General features: G+C 43.9%; 1 protein-coding gene across 1 annotated transcript in view; it reads left to right on the forward strand.

Annotated features, from left to right (window-relative positions):
- The first annotated feature begins 46 nt into the window (after positions 1–46).
- The window catches only part of Tgm6 (transglutaminase 6), an 85,794-nt gene continuing 63,531 nt past the window's right edge, over positions 47–22,309 (forward strand). Inside the window, exon 1 of the mRNA XM_059258940.1 lies at positions 47–102. Within this exon, the coding sequence (XP_059114923.1) occupies positions 47–102 (56 nt within the window). The remainder of the gene's footprint in view (positions 103–22,309) is intronic.

Consider the following 22,309-nt stretch of genomic DNA (forward strand, 5'->3'; position numbering starts at 1 on the left):
GGAAGTGAAACTATACTGTCCAGCTTGAGAAGCCTTCTGTGTCCCCATGGCTGCCAGACATGGACTTCTAGCAAGCTCCTACCCAACCCCCTTCACCTCGAGGTAGGCCAGGTCCACCCTGGTCTAGGACTTGATCATATTTTTTGCACATTTCCCCAATTGCTTCCCATGGAGATGCCTATTCTGTGAGCCCTTGAACCCTGTTGATCTCACACACCCATCAATGCTGTGGACAGAGCAGCACCTACCCTAGAAACTCAACGTATATTGGGAAGAAGCCAGCCCGGACTGTTTGCTGATCCCCAGCCTGCAGTTGGGATAGCTGTTTCTCCCTCAGACTCCATGGAATACAAGGAGTAGTTTATCACATACCACAGCACTCACATCCTTACAGTCAAAATAAATGTTAAACAAGTGCAATCATACAATGCCAATTCCATCCTTACAGTCAAAATAAATGTTAAGTGAGTGCAATCATACAATGCCAATTCCATCAGACTACTTTACCTCGGGTGGTGAAGGAGGAGGAGGGGCTGAGGTCTCCTCATCTAGAGAAGGGCCCGGACGAGGTGGCCTTGTCTGCTGTGTATTGGTGTCCATAGGGAATGTGTTGGTCTTGGTGATTTCAAGAGCAAAAACAGAGAAACACTGCAAGCCAATTCAAACTTCCTAATGTAATGTCCGAATTATATGAGGTTGCCTTGGAAGGGAGCTCCTCGTCATGGCGGGCTCTAACCCACTGTGTGTGCTTAGAAAACTCCTGTAGGACCTTTGGGCATGCATCAGAGAAAGGACTTCCAAGTAAGCACTTTCAGTAAACTTCAGGTAGAGCAGGCTCTGCTCACCCTGGGCTCTTCCCTGCTGCATTAGTCTGCTTCCTGTTGCTCTAGCAAAATGTCTGAGGCTGGACAACACCCAAACAAGAGGGTTATTCTGATCACAGTTGGGAGGGCTAAAAGTCCAAAGAGCACAGTTGCTCTGATAGTGATTTCATGGCAGAGGGCAAGAAGAAAAAGTCACGTAGTAAGAAAGGAAGTCAGAGAGTGGGGCCAGGCCAGTCCCTCTGTGTTGTAGCAATCCACTTTCATAACCCAGGGTCTCCTAAGAACTGCTTATCCCTCCTGAAAGCAGCACCCCTAACGGCTGCCCAGTAGCCCTTTCCCAAAGCTCTGCCTCACCTCTTAACATAGCCACACTGAGGACTCGGTGTCTGGTTCATGAGCCTCCAGTAAAAACTGCATCAGAACTATAGCACTCCCCTGGGCTAGCCTGCGGTCAGCATTGTCAGCAAGCCAGACCATACAAACTCAGATGACCCCCAGCAACTAAGCACATGCCTGCATTCCCAGCTCTAGGGAAGTTGTGATGGGGATCATGAGTTCAAGGCCAGCCAGGGCTATATAGTGAGACCCTATCTCAAACAACAGAAATAATCCCAAGCAGACCCCATAGTTCTCCCATCATTGTTCTGGCTAATCCCATTCAAGCCATTCTGTTTTATTTTTCCAAATTTCAAGAACCAGTCCATTCTAAACAGAAACTGCCACTTCACATCTGGTTCAAAGCCTGCTCCCTTTACAGTGAGCATGGGCTCCCCCTCCCCCAACCATGCGAAGGAGAAGCCATCCTCACCTTCCTCCTTTTCCTTCTTGTTATTTGATCTTGAAGAGTTATAGCAGGGAGGAAGTCATAAAAACACGACGAAAGTCCACTTTTGCTGGCACTGATGCCACGTGGCCATGAACCTCCTTTGTGAGCTGGTGTTGAAGTGCAGACTTTGTGTAGTGCATGCTGCCTGGCATAGGCAGTGTGGCTTTGGTCCGAGAGGTGCACCCGCTGTCTCTGATGTCCCCAGAGGAGTACAGAAGTGCTTTCCTGATGGCGTCAGCCCTGGTCCACTGTCCAGGAAGTTCACATCCCCTGCCCCACCAGTGAGGAAACATCAACAAGCGTGCTGTGCTCAGCCACACTGTCCTCGTCCCACTGATCCAGCTGCTCCCACACCCCGATTCCCTTGGGGACGGCCAGCAACAGAATCTGTATCCACACTTGTTCCCCAAGCCAAGCTGTCCCCAGGACTTCCACCTGGCCATGACTCTGGTGGCTTAGGGCAGTGGAGTCCTAAGTCTCTGCTGCAGAGCAGGTCTTCAGCAGCGGAGGATAGGTTTGTATCTCTATCTGCAAACTCTGTCTCATTCTCTCCAGTGACTCCTAGGGCCTGCCCTTCACCTGGAGTTAGGGACAGGGATATTCATTCCACCTTAGAGACTGTGCCTCAGCCCCAGTGATAGAAAAATTCAGAGATTTTCATTACCACCCACCCACAGGAGGCTTGTCTAGACTGACTCCTCAAGTGCCAGGTGATCTGTATTTTCTAATTACCCACTTTAAGCCAGACTCTGTACTGTACAGGGGCCAGAGACATCAAAACCAGCACCAGTATGATGATTGGCTTCCCACCCTCAAAGTGGGACATAGCATTAAAAAAAAAAAAATCTGTGCCAGGTGTCTATCCAACTCAGGCACAGGAGTCTTAAGAAATGAATATAAAAACTTCTTGCCCTATTTGGGTTCTGAATGATTTTAGGAACAAAATAGGGCTGGAGAGATGTCCCTGTGGCCAAGAGTAATTGCTGCTCTTCTACCTGGGTTTGATTTCCAGCCACTGCATACTAGCTCACAAACATCTGCAACTCCAGTTCCAGGGGATCCACCGCCCCCTTCTGGCCTCCACAGGCACCAGGCACACATGTGGTTCACAGACAGACACACAGAAAACATCCATATACATAAGATAAAAATTTTAGAGAAAACAGTACGGCAGTTGACATTTGAAATTATACATTTTTATGTCTGCTCATATCCCACTGGCTAGAACTTAGTGACGTGGTCACAGTTAACTACCAGGTCAGTTGGGAAGTGTGGCCGTTAGCTAGACGGACTTTCACTAACCTGATACATATAGTTTCTATCACAATAGCAAACAAAGGTAACCACTAGCTGCCATGACTCTATCCCCCAACACATGGGCAATGCGGACAAGGACGTGCAGGAAACCCAGAGAAGCCAAGAACACCAAAAGAAAATGGAACCCTTCCTATCTAATTGTTCTTTCCAAATTACCCACCAGATAAGTGCCCCCCCCCAACCCTGCATGGGGCAAAGAGAGGCTTCAGACTTGCATAGGAGGAATTATCCCTTGTAAAGAAGAGGCCTTTCTCCAGGACAGACTGCTTCCTTAATCCTCTCTGCTCTTTCCCACCATACAGGGCTAGAGTTCGTAGTCCCAAGCCACTGTGTCCATGTCTGCAATGTCCTTGAGATGCCCTGTGTTCTCCCTGTGCAACACTGGTTAATTAGCTTCATGCTGACTTTGTCCCACTGTATGATAGTTTCTCCTGTCTCGGTCCCATTTCCCCCCTGAAAATAATATAGAAGATGCTATACTTCTTAATAAACTTGCTTGACATAAGACATAGCTTATGAAAGACCTCCCGGACCCAAGCTTTGTATCTTCTCTAACTTCTATCCTCTTTACCTTCTCCCTCCTGGTCCTCTCTCTCAGAACCCTGTCACTGAAGAAGAACCTGCTGGGCCAGGTCATTTATAGCCAATCTATAACAGATTATCTTTCTTTCTAACGAAATTTCAATATTTGAACACATGCAGACACATTAAAGTATTTCATGCAAGAATGTTAACATTAAAACGGCTTAACTATGTGAAAATATAAGAGGATTTGCTGTTGTTTTAAAGTAGACCATTCCATTCCCCGACCCCTCCCAGAGGATATATTGGAGCATGTTCTTCCCAATATGTTATAGTCCTTAGAAATAGGAGCGAGACACCTCCTAGTGGAGAATCACATACATCTGTAAATCTGATGACCTATGCTTCAGCTTGAATTCTGTGGGGCAGAGGGTTTAACTCTAAAGAAGGATTTGGGTATTTTTTAAATGTGACAACAGCACATTTCATCCTGCATGATGTGACCTTCTGGTATCACCAGGCCATAAAATTACAAGACTTCTGTGAATAACAGTGGTAAGTCAGTCCCTGCTTACAGTCAGATTCTGGGGCTTCAGCAGCAACGCTTCGTGCTTTCTACAAGCTTGTGGTCATGCCGATTGGGAAGCTGTCTTGAGGGTGGTAGGAGAGAGGTAGGAAACAGATGACACTGTGAGTACTTAAACAACCACAAACCACAAACCCAAATACTGGTTAGTGCTGGGGAACGGCCGAGAAGGGGGTGTGATGGTCACGTTTCACTGTAACTTCACAGTGTTTGGACCACCTAAGAGACACACCACACCTCTGAGCATGTCTGTGAGGGCCTTTCCAGAGAGGTTTAACTGAAGGGTCAAGACTCACCCTGAGTGCGGGCAGCCACAAGCTATGGGCTGGGATCCCGGACTAAAGAAAAGGAAAGCCGCACAGAGCATGCCGTACACCTCTGTCGAGAGATGAGATGTTCCTGATGAGGGACACACAGGGCCAGCTGTCCCACATCCCTGCCATTACATCCAGAGCTGCTCTTGCTGCCTTTTCTTCCCTTCCCAGCCATGATAGACTGTACCCTCAAACCGTAAGCTAAAACAAACTCATTTGTTAATGCACTACAAGAACAGTAATTAATATTTAGTAGAAGTTCAGCACTGCAAAGAAATGCGGACAGCAGAGGCCTGGCTTACGACGTTTCAGAGAAGAGCGAGGACTCTCCTGGGAACTGGCTAGGACCCATCCATGCTACACTCTCACAAAGGCTCTGGCTGCGTTCTGCCCATGTCTGGAAAATTTGAGTGAGGATAAATTCAAAAGTGATAAGCCGAGTTGTCTGGGGAGGAAAATGCATGACAGAGCTTTCTGCAGGCTGTGAAATGGTTGTTGCGTATTGCTCTTAGATTCCTATCCAGGGAGTACAGATAAATGGAAAATATGCATTTGGTGAGAAAGAGTGTGAGCTTAAGGCTGCAGACGTGTAGGACATAGAAAGCAACCGTAATTGTTAAAGGGAAGGATATCATTAAAGAGAAACCTTGACCATCCCTCTAGCCTGAGTATATCTCAGCTGAAGAATTAGAGAACTCCAGACCCCCACCCCCGACCACACACATTTCACCACCCCACCTACACCCCTGCTGGAGAGGGTAGAGGGCTTGGCACTCGATGCCCCAGTATACACTTCTGCCACTCTATAAAGTCCAGCTGGGAAGCCAGGGGATGTGGCTCCTTCATCACACCTTGTGTACAATTCTGCCCCACTGTTCATCCTGGCTGATGAGGTTAGAGGATTCAGAGCCCACCGTCCCTACAGTATGCTCCGGTACCCCACATGCTCCAGTTGATGGGGTGAGAAGAGTGAGACCCCTTTACCCTGGTGCACACTAGTACAGCACCAGGTGCATCTAGGCTGGCGAGGTTTGAGGAGGTTCAATTCCCTCTGCTCCTAGCACACCCCAATGGGGTAAGTCAGAGGACATGCAACTTATCTGTCCCCAGTGCACATTCCCTGTGCTCTGTGTACTCCAGGCTCATGAACTCAGAGGACCCATGATGTCATCCCACCATGCAGCCTCCTGCTGTGGGATGTATGGCAAATGTGTTGCTGATTAATCAATAAAACACTGATTGGCCGTTGGCTAGGCAGGAAGTATAGGCGGGGCAAGGAGGAGAATAAAGCTGGGAAGTGGAAGGCTGAGTGAGAGAGACACTGCCAGCCGCCACGATGACAAACAGCATGTGAAGATGCCGGTAAGCCACGAGCCATGTGGCAAGGCATAGATTAATAGAAATGGATTAATTTAAGCTGTAAGAACAGTTAGTAAGAAGCCTGCCACGGCCATACAGTTTGTAAGCAATATAAGTCTCTGTGTTTACTTGGTCGGGTCTGAGGCTGTGGGACTGGCAGGTGATAGAGATTTGTCTTGACTGTGGGCCAGGCAGGAAAACTCTAGCTACAGCCTCCCCCACCATCCTGGGTGTACTCTGGCTTGTGAGGTTAGAGGCTGTATGGAGCACCTCCTTCTAACACACAGAAAGAGGTCAGTGGTTCTCCCACCCTTGGCCATGGTCGCCTCAGCTACCTCTTTGATCTTCAAGCAACACGAACTGAATCAAGATCTAGCAAGCCAGGTAAACACCAAGTACCAAGCCGAACACTCATTCAACGTAGGTGTGCCAAAAAGACTTAATCGGCAAACTAATGCACTGAGACAGACAAGTCTCAGTGCAAAACACAAGTCACATGAAAAGCAATCAAGACAGGGTGTCCCCTGAGAACAATTTTTTCTAATCCCAAAGTATTGCTCCCCAATAGAGAGACTTAGATGAAATTCCAGACAAAGAATCCAAAAGAACTAATACAAACATGTTCAAAGAATTCATAAAGGACATGAATAAACTTGTGGAAGATTTGAAAATGATATGAATAATCTCCTGAAGGGAATCCAGGGAACACAAACAGCTGAATTAAATAAGGGAATCAATTCAGTATGTGAAAATAGAACTCGACAGAGACAGAAATACTGAAGAAAAACCAAGCTGAAATGAAACCGGAAAGGAGATTCTCTAAGTCAAAAAAGCAGCTCAGGGGAGAACCTCAGGGCAGAATACCAAGACAGTGCAGAGGAATTAGATTGTACAGTCAAACTCAATGGCAAACACTTTAAAGTATGAATGAATATACAAGATCTTTGCAACAGCATGGAAAGGCCATATCTGCAAATTATAGGCAAAGGAGAAAAAAATCTGATGGTAAAGTCAATAAAAGTGTTTTCAATAAACTCATAGAAGAAAATCTCCCTAATATGTGCAAAGAAATGTTCATCTAGGTACGAGAACACCAAATAGACAGAACTAGGAAAAGGACTCCCCACGTAATATTACAGTTTAAAAAAGGAAGGAAAGAGACCTAAATATGCAGAACAAAGGAAATATATTAAAGCGGCAGGAGGTGGGCCAAGTCAGGTACATAGGCAGGTCCATGAAAATAAAGGCAACTTTTTCAGTGGAAACTCTAAAAGTAAATAGGGCTTAAAATGTTGGATGTCAAGCTGGGTGGTGGTGGCACACACCTTTAATCCCAGCACTCAGGAGACAGAGGCAGGCGGATCTCTGTGAGTTCGAGGCCAGCCTGGGCTACAGAGTGAGTTCCAGGAAAGGCACCAAAGCTACACAGAGAAACCCTGTCTCAAAAAAAAAGACAACAGCTGCAAACCCATGTTACTGTATCCATCAAAGCTGTCAGAATTGAAGATCAAGAAACACTTTACAGGACAAAAGCAGCGTAAAGCAATCTATGACCAAGCCTGCACCCGGAGGATGTTGGGATAAATACTACAGATGGAAGAGGGTGATAAACTCATCTAAGAGGCTACAGGAAATGAAAGAAAAATGGCTGGACAGTTATTAAACAAATAAGGACTAAGAAAACAGTACACACTATAAAATCAAAACTGAGAGGAATTAATGCACCTTTCAGTAAGAACCCTGAATAGTGAATGGACTCAGTTCTTCATTCAAAAGATACAAACTAGCAGATTGGATCAGAAAACAGAATCCAGGGGCTGGTAAGATGGCTCAGTGGGTAAAAACACTTGCTGCCAAGGCTGGGGATGTGAGTTCAAATCCTGAGACTCCCGTGGTGAAGGAAAAAGCTGACTCCCACAAGTTGCCCTCTGACCTCCTTGTATGTATCATGGTGTATGCACACATGTATACATGCTCTCTAAATGAATAAATATAATGTAATTTAAAGAGAAAACAGGATCCTTATGATGACTACCTTAAAGAAACACTCTTCACCATTAAAACCAGACACATGTCCACAAGACTGGCTGGCATACATAGTGCCTGAAGGTGCTATGTGAACTTCTGGAGGAGAAAATGCATCAGCAGCCTTCCCTAGCTCTGGTCCATGCGTGCTAAAAACACTGATTTCCCAGATACTAGTGCAGTAGTGGCATTACTGTTTGGGGAAAACAAACCACTTTCTGATTGAAGTCTATAGGTGGGAAATCACACCTGATAAGGTAAACTGACTCAAAACTCTGTGGCTGCATTGCCCAGATCCTGAAGTTCAGACTCTATTCCTGGAGACACCATACACTTTGGACACATGACTTAGAGGAATAAAGTTAGAACCGACCCCAAAGCCCTAAGGATTAGCTGCCATAGTATCGGAAAGTGCTACACACAATACCAAGGAGAAAAGTAATCAATAGTTCTACCCAGCTGCAAAGCCTATGAACCACAATAACGACCGGCCAGGGAAGATATCCCCAATAGTGTGACGGTAGCACCTTTCTCTTGGAGGTAACCAACAGATGTCTGATAGGACTAGACGCCCACTCAACAGGAGGGAATCCATGCCTGGCATAAACCTAGCCAACTACCCAAGGCTGGAGAAGTCATAGACCCTAGAGGAGAGCCCTATTACTGTCGTTTTTATAAACCAATGTGGTTTCTAACTATATTTATACTCACAGGTAAATACAGCTGTCACCTCTTATCAAAGAAGCCTCTTTTTTTTTTAAGCTTGAGGACATTTAAGCTAGAATTTAAATGAAATAAACAAGACAAGAGAAGCAAGCTACCTGTCTTGACAGCTTCCCAAAGGAGAACCTGGGAGATGTAGGAAAAGGCCATGCCATTTGAGTCAGCATGGAAGTCAGGCACACGGCAGCTGAGCAGGTGTGGTGGGGAAGGATGCTTTAGAGAAAGAGAAGAAAGTCTGAAATGTTGGGGAAGCCAAAGGGCTAGGGAAAGCAGAAGTCATGCGGAGATAGGAAAGGAAAAGTTACACTTTTCTGAGTAATTCAGGCAGGTCGGCAGACTTACAAAGCGGCATGGCTGAGCTCTGTAAGACTGAGCTAGAGGGTGGGAATTTAGGAAAGAAAAGGCACATTATCTCATTAGAGGAAAATTATTCTGCCTATCTCTTTAGCATGGTTTAAGGAGTGGCCCCTTGGCCAGGTGACTGACCTGGCTTAAGCGGAACGTTAGCTTTCCAGCCAGGCCAAAGTGTCTATTCTCTTGACAAGAGTTCTTTTTTTTTTTTTCTTAATGGGCCTTTATTTCTTCTCTAACATTCCCCCCTCTCAGGGGGAACCCTAGAATCAGGAACCAGTCAGGCATCAGAACCCCCAGACACCAAAGAAACTTCTTTTTGCAGCAGAGACCATTACAAAGCTCCACAACTGGTCAAATGTAGAGAATAAGGGATTTGGGGGTACCCAGCTCCAACTGAAACATCTACAGTCCAAGCCCTACACCCAAGACTCAGGGAGCATTATAGAAGATGAAATAGAAAGATTGTAAGAACCAGAGAACCAGGGTGCCTGCTGCGAAATAATGTCTTCCAGACAGGCTAGAAATGCAACTCAATCACCTAAAAGAGACCCGCATAATGGCAACATCAGTTGACAAGTCAACATGGATAGGGAAATTTCCCAAGGCCCTCTCCCTCGATGAAGAACTACAGGCAATCAATAATTGCTAAGAGGAGAGAGAATCCGTTTTCTTCAGGGATTCACTCTGAAATAGATTATCTAACACCAGGGGGTCAGCTCTAAACACATGTACATATGAGCAACCGTAAAGGGAGTATGGAGAGAGAGAGAGAGAGAGAGAGAGAGAGAGAGAGAGAGAGAGAGAGAGTAAACCGATAATATTTACAGAAGAAGAAGTCACGAATTTGAGAGGGAGTGGGGGGCACGGAAGGAGTGGGAGGGTGTCTTGTTACTTTTTATTACCATCACAAACACCATGACTAAGGCAACTTATAAAATAAAGCATTTAATTGGGCTTACAGTTTCAGAGGTTAGAGTTTATGGTGGTTTGAAATGGCCCCCATAGGCCCATAGGGAGTGGCACTATTGGGAGGTATGACCTTGTTGGAGTAGGTGTGGCTTTGTTGAAGGAAGTGTGTCATTGGGAGTAGGCTTTGAGATCTCAAGCTCAAGCCAGGCCTAGTGGCTCACTGTCTCTCCTGCTGCCTGCCGATCCAGATGTAGAACTCTCAGCTACCTCTCCAGCACCATGTCTGCCTTGCATGCCACCATGCTTCCTGCCATGATGATAATGGACTAAACATCTGAACTGCAAGCCAGCCCCAATTAAACGTTTTCCTTTATAAGAGTTGCTGTGGTTTCTCTTCATAGCAATAAAACCCTAACTAAGGCAGAGTCCATGATGGTAGAGCAAAGGTATGGTGACAGGAACAGCTGAGAGCTCACATCTTGATCCCCAAGCAGGAGGCAGAGTAGCACACTGGAAATGAGGCAAGCTTTTGAAACCTCAAATACCAACCCCCAATGGCACACCTCCTCCAACAAGACCACACCTCCTAATCCTTCCCTAACAGTTCCACCAACTGGGGACCAAGCATTCAAACATATGAGCCTATGGGGGCCATTCTCATTCAAACCACCACATTCCACACTCCCTGGTGCCCATAGGCTTGCAGCCATATCATAACGCAAAATGTATTCAATTGAACTTCAAAAGTCCCCATAGTCTTTCAGTCTCAACACTGTTTAAAGTCTAAAGTTCAAAATCTCTTCTGAGACTCAGGCAAACTCTTAACTGTAACACCTTGTAAATTACATACTTTCCAACACACAGTGGCACAGAATATACATTACTGTTCCTAAAGGGAGCAGTGAGGGAATAGTGAGGAGACACTGGACCAAAGCAAGAACAAAACCCTAGAGAGCAGCTCCAAATCCTCTGTCTGTTGTCAGAGGGCCAGGATGGCTCCACCCTTCCAGCCTTCCTCCCTTCAACATAATCCTCCCGTGGTCTTCTTACACATACAGAGAGAGAGAGAGAAAGACAGAGACAGACAGAAAGACAGACAGAGACAAAAAGAGAAAGACTCATGTACACAAATAAATAGATAAATAAATAAATACAAAACAAAAGAAAGAAAAATTAGGTAAAAATTACAGAAATTGGTAAATTTCTCTCAATAACATTCTTAAATGCAAATGGATCATCTCATTAATAAAGAGGCACAGATTGCCTGAACAGATTGCAAAAGAAAACTGGATCCAACTTTCTGTTTTCACCAAGAAACACACCTTACTGGTATAGACACCCAGGGCCTAAGAGTCAAAGCATGTAAAACAATCTATCAAGCAAATAGAAACGTAAAAAGAAGAAGCTGCTGTAGCTATTCTGATATCTGATAGAGTAGACTTCAAACAAAATTAGTCAGAAGATGAAGAAGGCCATGACATTATCAATAAAGGGGGGAATTCATCAAGAAAATGTATCCAGGATCAAGGATGATAAGGAGTGGGGATGGCCCACTGTCATATTCATGATAGCCAGCAGAGGGAGAGCCAGGCTAGAATTACCCTGAAGAATCTGACAAGGAGCCAATGCTAGACTCAAAACCAGACTTTAATGGGCATTCAAGAGTAAGACTCACAAGGCCCGAAAGAATAAACTAACAGCACACTGGAAACTTGTTAAATTGCACACTCAATGCCAACATGGAAGGGCTGGGTGCTGGTGTGGAAGTCAGATGGTACCAAGCACTCCAATTCTCTTGGTGTCCTTCTGTCTGTCACTGCTGCAGGAACAGGCTTTTGTACCCAACAGCCTTGTACCCATGCTTTAGACTCCCATTCCCTGTCTGTGACTTTAGTTAGAATGCCGAGGACCCAGCACGGCACACAAGCATATGCAATTGGACACACACACAGCCTCATCAGATCCTGAAAGGTGCCTTCTCCATGGCAACCAGCAGGACTTCCCAGTGGCTGGCTACCTCAGTGTCACACTCTGGTTGTCTCGTGTCATCCTTAGTAATGCTTCCATATACTGTTGCCTCTGGCTCTGCATTCACAGGATAAGGCAAAACAAGACAAAATCAATCATAACTAATACATGTTGACCCTGGTTCGATGCTGTGATAGCGTTCATGGTCAACTTGAGAGGATCTAGGATCCCCTTGGAGATGGACCTCTGGGCATGATTGGGGGGTTACCTTGTGTTTATTGAGGTGGTGGCACTCCCTGACTGGGTTCCAGACAATGAGTGGAGAGAGAGGTGAGCAACAGGGGCTCATCCATTGCTTTCTGCTTCTTGATTGTAAATGCAATGTGACCAGCTGTCTTCCGCTCCTGTCATGGTGACTTCCTGGCAACAGTAATGAGACTGTAACATGTGACTGTGGCCAAAATCAATCCTTTCTCCCTTCAGTGCTAGGGGAAGGGGATGGGCTTTTTCATTTTGGCTTGAGGTTTTTTTGAGGGTGGGGAGATTTGTTTGTTTGGGTTGGGTTGGGTTTTGGTTTTTTGGTTTTACCAGACAGGGTTTCTCTGTGTAGTCCTAGTTCTGGCTATCCTGAAACTCACTCTGTAGACCAGGCTGGCCTTGAACACACAGAGATCCCACTTGCCTCTGCCTCCCAAGTGCTGGAATTAAAGGTGGTGCCACCACTACCTGGCTTAGTTTATGTTTTTCACAAGGTCTTATTATGTAGCCCTGGCTGGCCTAGAACTCATTGTATAGACCAGGCTGGCCTGGAACTCATAAAGACTGTCTCTGACTCCCAAGTCCTGGGATTAAAGACGTGTACCATCACGCCTGGCCCTTCATTTGCTTTTGCAACAGAAAAGAAACTAAAACAAATGGTGTGGTGGTTTGAATAGGAATGGCCTCCATAGTCTCATAGACTTGAATGCTCGGTCATTAGGGCGTGGAGCTACTTGACAGGGCTTAGGAGGTGTGGCTTTGTTGGAGTGGGTGTGGCCTTGTTGCAGGAAGTGTGTCACTGGGGTGGGCTTTGAGGTTTCAGGGGCCCAAGCCAGACCTAGTGGCTCCCTCTTCCTGCTGCCTTAGGATCTGGATACAGAGCTCTCAGTTACCATGTCTGTCTGTGTGCCACCATGCTTCCCACCATGACAATAATGGACTAAACCTCTGAAACTATAAGCAAGACCCAATTAAATGCTTTCTTTTACAGGAGTTGCCATGATCATGGTGTCTCTTCACAGCAATAAAACACTGACTAAGACAGATGTGTACATAGGACTGTATTGTCCTACCCCTTACTTTATATATGTTTGAAATTTTCCATAATGAAATATACACATCCATTAAAAACACACACTCTGAAGATGGAAGTCAGTAATGAAGACCTCTACAATAGAAACACTGTCAAACTTCATCAGGATCAGATGCGCAAAACTCTTGAAATTAACCAAAGTTGTAATAACCTGATAATCAAACAAACAAGCAAAAAAAAAAAATCTTGCTGAATCTCAATAAAAGAACTGAACTTGTGGCTTTATTTCTTGCTCTATTTCTCTTCCCCATTCTCCATGGAAGCCTTAGAACCCAGAAGTCATAGTAGTTGCACCCGTAGTCAGCAGCCTGTGGCCACCAGAGGAGCCAGATTGTGGAGCGTTACAAAGTTTCCCGGTGGCAGAGTGCTTGCTTACCACAAGCAAGAATTCCTAACACAGCCATAGAAGGGAGCAGGGGTGGAAAGGAAGTTCCCTAAAGAAAATTGTTTCGTTTGATCTGGAAATGTCTCTTCCCTGACCTCACCTGATCTGAGCCAGAGCCCCTTCTGCAGGAACACCCCATCCTCCGGACGTTCGCACACCAGTCATCAGCAATTGTTCAGCATCAGGAGCTGCCTGGGACAGGGATGCCACTTGGGTCAAACAAGAGCCTGGTAAAGCTGTAGGATTTCAGAAATCAAATGTCTGAAATCAAAGATCTAACATAGTCCTGAGAATGGAAATATATCTGTAGCTGTGTCTGTGTCTATATCTATCTATATATCTTCTATATCATCTATCTATGGCTGTGTCATGTACATGGGAGGGAATATGCACAGAAAACAAACAATCCCCAGTATTTCTCATCTGGCTGGCCTGGACGCCCTGCTCAATAGTGTCACATGGTCACATTTTTCTTTGGTCTTTTCCTTTTGTTTCTCTGATGGGATCATCTCAGTGGACTCTCTTCAAGGCCTCGGATTATTTCTTCTGCCATCTGAAATCCAAGCAGACATAAAAGTGAAAGCAGAGCTGTAAAACTGTGAACCTCTTAGCAAAAGATGGAAAGACTTACTATATGTGGTGGTTTGAAGGAGAATGGCCCCCATGTGCTCATACATTTGAATACTTGGTCCCCAGTTGGCGGAACTGTTTGGGAAGCATTAGGAGGTGTGGCCTTGTTGGATGAGGTGTGTCACTGGGAGTGAGCTTTGACCTTTCTCTCTCTCTCTCTCTCTCTCTCTCTCTCTCTCTCTCTCTCTCCCTCCCTCCCTCCCTCCCTCCTTCCCTCCCTCCCCCAATACACTTCATGATTATGGATTAGATGGAAACTTTCAGCTCCTTCTCCAGTGCCACGCCTGCCTGCGTGCTGCCTTGCTCCCTGCCGTGATGGGTATGGACTAACTCTCTGAAACTGTAAGCAAGTCCCCATTAAATGCTTTCTTTTATAAGTGGCCTTCATCATGGTGTCTCTTTACAGTAACAGAACGGTAACTAAGACACTATTCAATGAATGTAAGAAAATCTTTCATCACTAGCTTACCACTAAGCCATTCGAGCAGAAGTAAAAATAGCACAGTCAAAAAAAGGTATAAATCTGATTATGTGGAATAGTCAGCTTTTGATAAAAATTATAAAATTCATGTGAATCAGGAAAATACTTACCCTGCTAGGAAATAAAATATTCAGTAAAAATGAGTCTAAAGGAGATAGTCAACCTACCAGCGCAAGACCTTTAATCAGATATTATACATATAAGAAAGCATGTCTGAAAAATTAAAGCAAAATACAGGGAGAATGTCTAACCATCTAGAGAATATTAGTATGGAAATACAAATTATAAACAAGAATCAAATAAAAATTGTAAAGCTGAAAAGTATGGGGCTGGAGAGTTGGCACAGTTGCTAAGAGTACTGGCTCCTCTTTCAGTAGACATCAGTTCAATTCACAGCATCCACATGACCACTTAAAACTGTAAATCCAGTTCCAGGAGATCCAACTTCCTCTTCTGGCCTCCAAGGGCACAAGGCACACAGTAGTACACAGACATGGATGCAGGTAAAACACTCATATACATGAAATTAAAATTAAAACTGAAAAGTATAATGACTTTCCATAAATTTAACTGAAATTTTAAAATTGACTACATGAAAAGAAATTAAAGGGATGCTACTAGGAAAATAAAAAGCCAAAATATCTCTATTTGCTGATGGTAGGATATTATACATAAGAGATCCCCAAAATTCCACTGGAAAGTATCTCCAAATAACCAACAATTTCAGCAAAGTGTCAGGATACATCTATTACGAAAATCAACAGCCTCTGTATGCACCGCCACCAAGCTTTCTGTGAAAGAGGTAATGGGTATACACTCACTTACAATACCCTCAAAGACGATAAAATACCTGGGAACAAGCCAAACAAAGGAGGTGAAATGAATACCTCTAAAATGAAAACATGAAATCTCTGAAGAGAGAAATTGAGGATAAAGACACTAGAAAATGGAAAGGTTTTCATGCTCATGGATCGATGGAATTAATATTAGGAGATGACCAGTCTATCAAAAGCAGTTTAGATTCGATGCAATCCCAATCATACACTATTTTTCACAGAAATAGAAGAAAAAAATTCATATAAAACCATAAAGGACCAAGGATGTTCAAACAATCCTGTGGAGGGGGGCGGGCAGACTAAGAGAGAAAGCAGTGCTGGAGGGATTAGCATCCAGATTTGAAGCTGTGGTACTGGAGTACTGGCACAAAAGCAGAAACACAGACTAACGGGGCGGGGGCGGGGGGGAGGGGGGACACAAAGACCCGAACTTTGTAGAAGGCCCAAGGCCCTTGTGCTCACAGACAAGCACCAGGGAAACCAGGAATGTTAAACACACAGGGTTGTCTCCTCAATGGAGGAGGAGATGTATGCCTATTTTCCATCCAGAAGGCTGGGAGTGGATGTAGTTAATAGCTATATTATATGTAGTTAATAGCTATATAATGATGATCTATACTATCTGCATGGTCAGGACACACCTGAATCCCCTAGACTATTATTTTTATGCCAGACTTTTCCTCCCTAGGGTTTTATCTTGAAGATTGTTTCTCAATCAATAGAACCTATCTGTCTTAGTTAGGGTTTCTATTGCTATGACAAAACATCATGACCAAAAAGCAAGTTGGGGAGGAAAGGGTTTATTAGGCTTACACTTCTGCCTTGCTGTTCATCACTAAAGGAAGTCAGGACAGGAATTCAAACAGGGCAGGATCCTGGAGGCAGGAGCTGATGCAGAGGCCATGGAGGGGTGCTGCTTACTGGCTTGCTCCCCCTAGCTTGCTCAGCCTGACTTCTTATCGAACCCAGGACCACTAGACCAGGGATGGCACCACCTACCATGGGCTGGGTCCTCCCCCACTGATCACTAATTGAGAAAATGCCTTACAGCTGGATCTCATGGAAGAATTTCCTAAACTGAGGCTCCTTCCTCTCTGATGACTCTAGCTTGTGTCCAGTTGACACACAAACCAGACAGTACACTATCCTACTTTGTAGCATAGTGGCCTCTATGATGACCTAGACTACACCAGATCCTCCGCTAGGCCCTTAAGCTATAGAACTCATTCTTATGGAAGAGGTCACGTGTACTTTGCAAAAGAGTTTCAATGTAGTCATACCTTAAGCTTTATTGTGATAATTGTCATCAGAAAACTTTTTTCCAAAATTGGACTGTACTTATATATGGATAATTAAGTCATGTTGAACCTTATTTCCTTCTTGCCTCACATGGATCATTACTCTTCCAACCCTGGTGTTTGCAGAGACCCCCACAAAACATGAGTACAAGTAACTACAGTCACCTGGTATTTGACAATGATGGCAAAAACATACACTGGAAGAAAAAACAGCAGTCTTGAAGATTGGTACATTCATATGATGGAAAAACTCTTCAGCTGTAAGACAAACAAACAAACAAATAAAACCAAAATCATAAAATTTGCACGCAAACAGAAAAAAATAGAAAATATTATATTAAGTGAGATGACCCAGACCCATAAAGACAAATGTCACATGTTCTCTCTCATCTGTGGTCCTTAGCTCCAAATCATCAGGTATGAGTACATATCCTGGAAGAACTGCAGAAACCAGGAGCAACATAGAAAGAAACCATGGGGGCAGAGGGTAGGAGTGCTAGAGAGGGGCATAGCAGGATATAGGTGAAATGAAGGGGAATGTATTCGTTACTTTTCTATTGCTGTTATTACATGACTCCATGGCAAAGGAGGGCTTATCTGGGTTGATGGTTCCAGAGGAATAAGATTCCACCACCATTATGGTGGGGAAGGAGGGCAGTAGGCAGACATGATGGTTTTAGTAGCAAGCTGAAGAACCATAAACACAAAAACCGCAGAGGAAGATTCCATGATCCCTTTCCTCTAGTCTCATCCAGGGCTGTAAAGCCAGCCCCACATGAACAACACTACCACATTCAGCTGCCAGCTTGGGACAAACCCTGTCCCCTTGAATCACAGTAGCAGCAGCATTTGCTTTTGGTGACTTTCTAGAAGCAGAGAATACCTTAGGCTCTTTTTCACAAGTTGGAAGTTTAACTGAGTGAGCTTCTGCCCTGAGGGCACCGTTCCCTTTCTCCCAATGCAAATCAGGCCTCATCTCACTGGCATTAATCTCCTTAACAATTACACAAACATGAAACAGAAAGAGCAAACTGAAAAGTGTGTATTTACACTCTCAAAGCCCACCTCCAGGGACACACCTCCTCCAACAATACCACACTTCCTCCATCCAAGCCACACCTCCTAAACCTCCCAAAATAGTGCCACCAACAGGGAACCAAGTGTTCAAATACATGAGCCTATGAGGGACATTCTCATTCAAATCATCACAAGGAAAATGGGGGGAGTGAGAGGGAGGTCAATATAGAAAGAGAAGGGAGGAGAGATACATAACACTAAGGGTATTTGAGTCATAAAGAATAGCATTCTTTTGTACTTCCTAAAATAACAAAACTCCAGTATTAAGCATGAGAAACTTCTTTTTAAGTTGTTGGTCAGGGGAGTCTAAGAAACTCCCAAAACAACATAGGCTATTACTGTTGCCCTTGCTTGCCCACAAGAAGTTGAAGATAAGTCCCTACTGCTGAAGATGCCGTTCACTTTGGACACAGGACTCAGAGGATGCAAACTGGATTTGACCTGAAAGCCTCCTCCCTAAAGACTAGGTTTCACAATTACAGAAGGTTCTGCACGAGCTGCCAAGGAAAGGAAGCCATCAATAGTCCTACCCAGCTGTGACACCTATGAACCCCAATGACCACTATGACAAGGTACAACCAGTCTAATTCCTAACTAAATTCTAAATATTCATTCTTAGATCACAGATAAGTGTAGCCTCAACCCTCATCAAAGAAGTTTCTCTTTGCAGTAGATGCAGATCATTCCAGAAGGCTGCAACTGGCAAAATTGCAGAGAACAACTAATCATGGAGTAACCAGCACCAATTGGTACATTTGCAATACAATCTCAACACCTAAGGCTCAGGGAACATAAAGGAAGAGGAGGCAGTGAGATTGTGAGAGCTAGGAGAACAGGAAGTCTGCTGTGAGTTGTGTCTCCAAGAAATGACGGGGAAGCTACACCATGTGACTGCCTAACCAAGACCTAAACAAGTACACCACCAATAAATATGCTAACATAGAAGGAGTAAATATCATGAGGCTCCACCCCTAAGCGAAGAACTACTGGAAACTAATGACTATTGAGAACGGAAGAATTAGTCTTACCCAGTATCAGCTCCTTGATTTGTTATCCATTACCAAGTTGTCATCCCTGGACTACACTAAATGAATTTAGTAGATATACACACACACACACACACACACACACACACACACACACACACACACTACACTATACATATATATGTGTGTGTATGTGTGTGTGTGTGTGTGTGTGTGTGTGTGTGCGTGTGTGTATAACTGTAATAATTAAAGAAAGAGGCCATGGATTTGAGAAAGAACATGGGGCAGGGACTGAGGAGGAGTTGCGGGAAGGAGAGGTGGATAAATAATGTAACTATACTTTAATTTTTAAAATAAAAATAGACTTCAGGGACTTTACTTTGGGTTTTAGAAGACTAAAGAATTAGTGGCCTTAGAGAGAGTCAGCTGAGATTATTCAATCAGAGAAACAAAGGGAAAAAAATAAGAAAGATGTAATCGTGTGATACCATTGAGAGTATGAACAGATAATTAGAGATAATGAAGATGAGAGAAAGAAATAGTTGGAAAAATATTTGAGGAAATATATATGGAAGTTATCCAAACTTGATTTAAGAAACTAGTATATAAGTCCAAGAAACTCAATGGATTCCAGCTAACATAAGCTAAAGGAGATGTATACTTAAACACATTATTAACCAAACTATTTGAAGATAATGAGATAATTTGGAAGTCAAGAGTAAAATGAACTGCCACATAGAAGAAATTTTCAACTAGACTAAAACCTAACTTCTTGTCATGTTGGTGGATTGACACATGCAAAAATCTATTCTCTCTCTCTCTCTCTCTCTCTCTCTCTCTCTCTCTCTCTCTCTCTCTCTTTCTTTTTGAGACAGGATCTTACTATGTAGCCAGGACTGGCCTGAAACTCAGCTATGTAGACCAAGCTGCCCTCAGACTCATAGAGATCCACCTACCTCTGTCTCCTGAGTGTTGGGATTAAAGGTGTGTGCCACCATGCCCAGCTGAGCTATTTATTAAGCATCACAGAAAGCATATCATGGGAAAGGGTTGAAGGATTCATTACCAGAAAACTTTAACCAAGTTTTACAGTATAAGAAATAACTTTACTGACCTCAACTGACCCCAAAGAATAAACAACATTGCAGACAGATATTATCAAGCCATATTAATTATCAAGCTATATCCACATATTGCTTGCAGGATTTATGGTGGATAGTTGTCACATAAGGTTGTTTCCAAGATGTTGGCTGCTTTCAGCAAATGGTTACACAACACACACACACACACACACACACACACACACACACACACACACACACACCACTCTAGATCAGGGTGTGGAAGAGAACATAACTTAAGACTAGAGTTATGCATTAGCTTAGGTTGTAAAAGCTGGTTGCATAGGAAACCCAAGGTCAGTTACATTGCTCTCTTACAGGCAGGTTAAGCTTAAAGGGCACAGTGGGACAGCAGGTTAAATGCATAGTCTTGAATGATCTCAAGGGGTATTAATAACTTCACTGTGAGGTCTGGGGAAAGGTCAGTCTTTCTGAATGCAAGAGATATTTTCATAAAATTGTATCACTACATGACAGCACCTGCCGGGAGCCATCCCCGGCAGTGGATAGGTCCTGCAGAGGATGTAAGGAGTTGGCAGGGTTATGGCAGTGCCAAGCACCGATCTGTAAGTCCAACTTTGGGGAATGGAGACAGATGGATACAGGGTCTCGCTGGCTGGCCAGCCAAAATGGTGAGCTTTAAGCTCAGTGAGGGACATTGTCTCAAAAAAGAAGGTGGAGAGCAAATGAGGAAAACACCCGATGTCAGCCTGGGGTTCTACTTCCTAGTGCATATGAATACACATGCAACACACACACACACACACACACACACACACACACACACACACACACATCTTACCAGACTAGAATCTCCATAAGCTTTTATAAAGAATAGGTGTTGTCAAGAAAAATATTTCTGGACACAGAATAGCACAGGCAATAAGAACAACAAATAATAAATGGGACCTCATGAAACTAAAAAGCTTCTGCATGGCAAAGGACACCATCATTTGGACAGTGCAGCAGGCTACAGAACAGGAAAATATTTCTACCAACTATACATACAATGCAGGGTTAATATCCAAAATATATAAAGAACTCAAAAAACTGGACATCAAGAAAACAATTTAAAAATGGGGTACAGACCCAAACAGAATTCTTGAGGGAATTCAAATGGCTTAGAGGCACTTAAATATTCAACAACCTTAGTCATCAGAGAATTAAAGATCAAAATTGATTTGAGATTTCATCTTACACCATTCAGAATGGCTAAGACCAATAAAACAATTAACAGCTCATGCTGGCAAGGATGTGGAGTAAGGGGAACAGTCATCCACTGCTGGTGGGAGTGCAAACTTTTACAGTCACTTTGGAAATCAGAGTGGCGGTTCTTCAGAAAGGTGTGAATCAATCCACCTCAAGATCCAGCTATTCCACTCTTGCACATATGTCAGGAACAAGGATAGAATCTCTAGTTAGTGGAAAAATACAGACCCCCCCTCCCCTGTCTTATGGGGGTCTGTATTTTTCCACTAACTAGAGATTCTATCTTTGTCCCTGACATCTGTATTTTTCCACTAACTAGAGATTCTATCCTTGTCCCTGACACACATATACCCAAAGACGCTTCATTCTACCACAGAGACATTTGCTGAACCATGTTCATTGCTGCCCTAGTCAAAATAGCCAGCAAATTGAAAACAATCTAGATGTCTGTCAATGTATGAACAGATAAAGAGAAATGTAGTACATTCACACAATGCAGTATTACTCAGCTGTTAAAAATGAAATTATGAAATGTAAATGGGTGGCAGGTAAATGTGTAGAACTAAAAATATCATCCTGAGTGAGGTGTTCCAGAACCATAAAGACAAATATGGTATGTATTCACTTCTATGTGGATGGTAGCTGCTAGGTCATTGATAAGCAAGGTACAATCCATATAACCAGAGTTAGGTAGAAAGTAAGGAACTAGGTGGGAGATATGGATCTCCCTAGGAAGTTGAAATAGAATAGAAAATTATGGATGGATGAGGGGGTACTGGAACAGGAGGATCAAACAGGGAGAGTAGGGAAGAAGAGGGTGAGGGAGGGAATATGAAGAGGGCCATTTGAGGGGCTATATAGAAACCTAATATTGTAGAAGCTTCCCAAAATATATACAAACATGAAGGTGATCTAAATGAAGTTACCAACTGTTCTCCAGTTGGAGAACAGTTCCAACTGGACATTTTTCATCACCATCTCTGGAGCTCAAAGAGACTTAAATGGGCCTGAAATTCATAATATCCCTCCATAGGAAGGGAATTGGGCCACTAGTCAGGATCAGAAAAGAATGAGTGAAAAGATATCTGCCTTTCATGCAGGTTGAAGAGGGTGTGAACCAAGCCGATTGGGGCTTACTCCCAACACCAGTGAGGAGGATTGGGGACTAGAGAAGGTGGTCAGGGTTCAAAACTTAATATCAGCTCTAA

Source organism: Peromyscus eremicus, chromosome 4 (assembly GCF_949786415.1).
Source record: "Peromyscus eremicus chromosome 4, PerEre_H2_v1, whole genome shotgun sequence".
In the NCBI taxonomy this organism is placed as follows: Eukaryota; Metazoa; Chordata; class Mammalia; order Rodentia; family Cricetidae; genus Peromyscus; species Peromyscus eremicus.